The sequence below is a fragment of the Setaria viridis genome, chromosome 8 (genome assembly GCF_005286985.2).
Source record: "Setaria viridis chromosome 8, Setaria_viridis_v4.0, whole genome shotgun sequence".
In the NCBI taxonomy this organism is placed as follows: domain Eukaryota; kingdom Viridiplantae; phylum Streptophyta; class Magnoliopsida; order Poales; family Poaceae; genus Setaria; species Setaria viridis.
Window position 1 is genome coordinate 9,526,760 of NC_048270.2, and position 6,430 is coordinate 9,533,189.

Sequence of the window (6,430 nt, forward strand, 5' to 3'; positions counted from 1 at the left end):
CGCCGGGTCACGTGCCACAGGGAGCCGCACCCCCGCTGGCCTGACCACACGCCGTGGGGAGCCACGCCCTATCTGGAGGTCCAGCCGCACCAGCCGCTAGGCCAGCCACGCTAGCCACCGGGCCCCCACAGGAAGCTAGGCCGCGCCCCCAAAGGAGGCCGCCGCGTTCTTGCCACTGAGTCGTGTGCCGCAGGGAGCTGCACCACCATTGGCCGGACTGCACACCGCGGGAGGCCACGCCTCAACTGGAGGCCGCGCGCCGCTCCCGCCGCCCCTAGCAGGCCGGCCCCGCCCCGCCACTCCAGCTGCCGGACCCCAGGTGCCCCCCGCCGCTCTGCCTGGAAGAAAGGGAGAGGAGGGGGAGAAAAGATAGGGAAGAGAGAGATGCGGCCGCCAGGGGAATAAAAAAAGAGAGCATATAGTCCCGGTTCTTTGTTTCAACGATGAATAAAGATCATCCTTTAGTCTCGGTTGGAAACACCAACCGGGACTCAAGGAGTGGCCTTTAGTCCTGGTTGGTATTATCAATCAGGACTAAATGTCCCACCAGATTTCCTCGTTGTTCCTAGACATTACAACCAGGACTAAAGAACTCTTTAGTCCCGATCGATATTACTGACCAGGCCTAAGGAGCTGGTTTTTGGACCCAGGACTAAAGCTCCTTTAGTCCCGGGTCCGAAAATGACCGAAGACTTTTGTAACCATTTCTGTACCAGTGAAAACTCTCTCCGTCTCTGTCTACGCTCGCTAGGGCTGCATTTGGGATCGGTGCAGCATCGCATATCAATTATTCTCCCAAAGTACAACTGCTAGAATTGGGTGTACACCTACGAGCCTACAACTTCGCTCGCGGCCTTTGAGGCGCCTTTTGTCTTCTTGCCTTGTAACTCCGGCCACCATGGATCCAGCCGGAGAGGACGGTGGTGCTGAAACACAGCTCGACCTCAACCTCTCCCTGCGGCCTTCCTTGGAGCTGCAGATGGAGATGGAGCCGCAGGGCTACTTCTCCTGCTCCTACTGCGACAAGAAGTTCTACACCTCGCAGGCGCTCGGCGGCCACCAGAATGCCCACAAGTTGGAGCGCAGCATTGCCAAGCGCAGCCTCCAGCGAGCAGCCGCTCATAGGCACGCCGCCGGCCTGGGCGGCTATGGCGGTGCGGTTGATAAAGAGGAGGCGAGGGAGAGGAGGGGGAAGGAACCACGCATTTCTGCGCAGGTCATGACGCCAAGCTCCTCTAACCCGATGAGGGCGTTGCTGGAGGCCGGAGAGAAGGACTTCACCGACAAGATTATTGACCTCTCCCTTAAGCTATGATTGGATGCTCCTGCTCATCGTACTGGTGGTCTTTGTGGTCGCAACTTTTTGTTGCTCAGTGGATGCGTCCTTGTGTTGTTGCAATACTTTTGCAGATCGTTAAGCTTATGTTAGTTGGTTTCTCCATGCATGACTGAAGCACATTCAGGTCTGTTTCCCTTCTTGATCCTTTCTCTGCCCATTCTCCTTCCCTCTTCCTCCTCCTATTTCTTTTAACACTTTACTGGGTGCATCGGTTAGATGTAGTACTTTTTGAGTGCGCTGTGTACATGAAATTGTTATTGCAGATAAACATTAGTGCCTTCGTTCGTGAATATGTTATGTCTGGGGCATCGACATGTCTGAAATATAAAATTTGGCTGCTACTTTTATATGAAAATGGTAACAAAATTACAAATTGTTGTATTATATTACATATGTTATATTGTTTATAAGCGTACAAATAGTTTTTCTTATATGAGCGGTCAATATAATGTAAGAGAGGTTTTCCCTCTATTGTTCATTCAGTTCTAGATCTACAATTGAACGAAGTATAACCCACTAACACCGACAAGGATACTTGGAGCCAAGAAGCTCACTTTAGGAAGGGATTTCCCCATCCATTGTCCTCTCACTTAATCCAGTATGGAGAGAATTAAGGCCTCATCAATGGAGTAATTCCTAAATTCCATTAGATGCAATAAGTTTTTGCATTGTTGATTGGAGGGTCTCAGTGCGGTCCATAGACCTTTGCTCTAGCTAGCAGGCTCACCTTTGTCGCTGCTGCCAACAGTTTTTTCTGCAATAAAGCACGTGACTTATTACTCCGTTCTTTGTCTTTATATGAATATATATAGTGATATCAGCTGACAAATTATAAGAATTTGATACGGATTGATTGTAGAAAACAATAGAAAGAAACTTTAGGGAATACACCACCAACATCGTGTGGAGAAAAGGATAATAAACAAGAAACAAAAATAGTTCCCCTTGCATCTATATTTTTGTGTACGTAAGGTCAGTCTCAATACTTGACCTGTCACGTGGTTGTGGATGAATGTTGAGTTCTTTTCAAGATAGTACTTTCAGTGTCACTATTGCCTTGAAGGGGCCTGTGGCATAATCAGCACATTTATATATAGATGTAGGGGGTGATTGTTTCTTTAGGCACTCCTAAAATTCCTATCACTCCAAAAATTCCTGTCACATCGAATGTTTAGATACTAATTAGGAGTATTAAACATAGACTAATTACAAACTAATTGCACAGATGGAGACTAATTTGCGAGATAAATCTATTAAACCTATTTAGTCCATTATTTGACAATGTGATGCTACAGTAAACATATGCTAATGATGGATTAATTAGACTTAATAGATTCGTCTCGTGAATTAGCCTCCATATGTGTAATTAGTTTTATAATTAACTTATATTTAGTTCTCCTAATTAATCTTTGAATATTCGATGTGACATAAATTTTAGTGATCCAAACGCACCGTACTACCGGTTGTGGGACAAGAACACTACGCATGTTGTTCGTTGTCGTTTCATGTGTAATGGACCCACACCCTTTTCTTCTGCTGTAAGAGTATATCAAATAGGAGCCACACACATGTGTGTGCAAGAATTTATCTTAATTATGTCCTTGAAAAAAAGAACTTGCTTTAGGAAATTTTGAAAATGCATTTCAAAAAGTCACATCACCAAGTATCCCCGAGGCCACCGCCCATTTCATCACGCAGCTGCCAGCCTCTGCTCCTGGCGAGCCCTCTCTGCTGCTGTCATGGCTGTCTGGCTCCGGTGGTGGCGGGCCCCGAACCACAACAGAGTATTCCCTAGGCCACCACCCGACCCCTCTCTTTTCTTCAACAGTATTTGGTGCTCCTGCTCACCTAGATTTGGCTGGCCGGTCTCCTCCATGTGCTGGCAAAATTAACAAATAAAATGGGCACTGACTAATGATACAAGAGGAATGGAGTAATAGCAGGAGGACTTCAGCCTTTTCGTACATTATTTAGATAAAGACACTGATGCATGGCTTCGCAAAAAAAAAAAAGACATTGATGCATTACACCCTCGGACCATAGTTAGTTAGACACCTCTTTGTAGTTATCCATTTTGTTTGCTGCTAATACTACTTTTATCTATGTACAGTTCGACATTCTTTTTGAGACCCTGCATGATTTTATGTTCAAAGTATGCCTTTGTTTCTTTTTTCTCACTAGCATTTGCGGCTTTATTTAATGCAGTACCTCGTGCATATTGCCACATAAAGACATCTCTAGTGTAATTATTGATGTGAGATTAAAAGTGGTTGTTTCATACTTGTTTCTCGTGTTGTTTCCCCTTCCGTAGATCACAGTTATTATAAATTTGAGAAATAAGATTGTCGAATCAAAATTTATAATTTATGGACATGGCAATGCATGATATCGTGTTTGAATTGAATTTAGTGCCGTCTGCGTCATATATAAGACAAAGTTGCCACTGCCTGAAGCATCTAGGTTGGTCCGATACAATTGACGCTCTCACGCTGCGGAGCTGCAGCTGAAAATCTTAGCAAATCGGATAACTTCAAGCTGAACCATCTCATCATTTACTTCTTGTCGGCAGCACAATTGACACATTTAGGCCCCGTTTGGAGATAGGATCCTGTCACATCGAATATTCAAATACTAATTAGAAGTATTAAATATATATTAATTATAAAACCAATTGCATAAATGAAGGTTAATTCGCGAGACGAATCTATTAAGCCTAATTAGTCCAGGATTTGACCATGTGATGCTATAGTAAATATGTGCTAGTCATGGATTAATTAGGCTTAATAGATTCATCTCGTGAATTAGCCATGGCTTATGCAATTAGTTTTATAATTAGTTCACGTTTAGTCCTTTTAATTGGTATCCAAATATCCGATGTGACCCGAACTAAAAATTAGTACATGGATCTAAACACCCTCTTACTTCTTGGAGGCAGCACATTAGGGTAGTGCAGAAAAGAGGTAAGAACATGCATGCACAAATTGTCTCTCCACAAACGTTTCATCATTTCTGCAAAACCATTACACATCGCATGATCCTCTCTCATATTCTGGTCGGAAATAGAGGTTGCGCAAGGAAGTGTGCGTGGCCTGTTTCAAAACATTTTTTGTTCGCAAGGATTGTATGCATATACTCGATGACCAATATTGGTTAAGCTAGCTACATATATTGTACCAAATAAAGCTATTTAAATACTCAAGGTATTAGCTATGAGCCAGGAACCCAAAGGTCAGGTGGATTTGCTTCCAACATAAGATGGGTATTTGCCGACTTAATATAAAAAGATCTATGTTCTATTTGCCAAAATAAGGAGCCAACGAATAATAAGGGTTAACAAATATTCTGTTTCCATCAGTAAATATTTCTTGGCTTGTGTAGTGAACTAACCTTAGAATTCAATTTCCACCGTCAGTTTCTTATTGGCAATCTGACTATTCAAATATATATCCTTGTCAGGTATATCTTCCTAAAAAAATAGCTACTCTAGTTCTATAGGCAAATAGTTACATTCGCTCGGAATCCGATTATACGGAATGTTCCAAATTGACTGTCCTTGTTTTGGGGATGTGTGATGGATGATCCAAGTTAACTGCTACACAATCCACTATTTCTTTCATTGCCAGTACTCCAAACTGAAGAATGAGAACACCCTCACATATCGAGTAAGTGCTGTTTGTGCTTTCAATAAAATTTTTGTGGAGCGTGCTTTTCAGTAAGTTGCACTGTGGAAGGTGAACAACCAACATGCTTCTCTTTGCTAAAAAAAACAACAACATGCTTTTCGAAGAAATGAACATATGTCTTCAATAGTTAGTTTTTAGTTCCTGGATAATCCCGGACTCCCCAATTAACTGTGCACAGTTGTTAGCTAGTGCACAAAATATAAGGAGGTAGAAAACAATTAATTAATAATAGTTTTATTTTATGTACAGTTATATTATCCGATATCACCTTGTCCCGCACAAAATGGTACATGTGCTCATAGACGTAATATCCACATAAATTTTTGCATTATTCCTGTCTCAAGCACTTTAGGGGGGGAAAACAAGTTATGAATATTTGTGTTATGGAATGTACAAAATGTGCAAACTTCATACGTACTAGGAATGTTGTATTGAATGTAAGTTTTTCTTTGAATTCACCACGGTGAGTCTTACGAAATCTTTTCCATGCATTGTGAATTAAAATAATGAATGATAAAGTGTTAGGTGAAAATTTAGGAAACAAACTTTTGCATAGAGATAAAGGTCCAGAATTATTACAAGTTTAGCATGTCTTGAATGTCTTTGTACTCTATTGGTGGTTTCCTCAATGAATCGAACACAATAATGTTGCTTTTGTCAATCATAATTATAAGGAGAATCCAATGGAAACTGCGTACATAAATGTTTATATTAGAACTAACTAACATTAATTAGGTAAGAAAAAGGAAAACGAAAATAGACGGTACTCACACTTACTTAAAGTTGCATGGCAGTAGTATGTATTGCTTGTAATTTTTTTCTCCAAGAATTTGTATATCGCGTCCAATGTAGACTTTGGTTGATCCCGTATCTGAACTTGGTTAACAAGCGATGGATCCATGAAGCCAATGTTGAAGTAGGATTCTCTACGGCACCTCTGAATTAGCATCCTACATAAAATAAAAGATAAAAATTAGTAGGGCGACACACACAAAATAATGATCTGAGCAAAAATTTACATCTTGATAATCATGCACGTACAAAACCCAGGCGCTAATCAGAGAGACATCAAGGGCATCCTAATGGTACACTTCATATATATCCTTGAATTGCAACCACAGGAGTTTCTCACCTTCATCAAAAAAATCAATCAGTTTAACACGAAGAGAGAACATGACCCTTTCCTTGGCTGATTGGTCCACGTACCATTGATGGAATTCATACATCTTCCTAGAGAGATTCTGTACCAATTCAGGCCTGACTAGAGGCTTGCCTAACTCACAGGGCCATTTAAGTACAATCTTTTCAGGAGCTGATGGTTCAGCTTGCCCTAGAACTTCAGCAAGCGACAGACCTGTGTCTTCCATAAACTTAATGACTTGGATTTGTTCTTCTGAAGGCAAAACTA

General features: G+C 41.8%; 1 protein-coding gene across 1 annotated transcript; it reads left to right on the forward strand.

The window, feature by feature from the left end:
* The first annotated feature begins 898 nt into the window (after nt 1–898).
* Nucleotides 899–1,315, forward strand: LOC117834278 (uncharacterized). Its single transcript, XM_034713892.1, has one exon. The coding sequence runs from the start codon at nt 899–901 to the stop codon at nt 1,313–1,315; it is 417 nt and encodes a 138-aa protein (XP_034569783.1).
* Nucleotides 1,316–6,430: the final 5,115 nt, after the last annotated feature.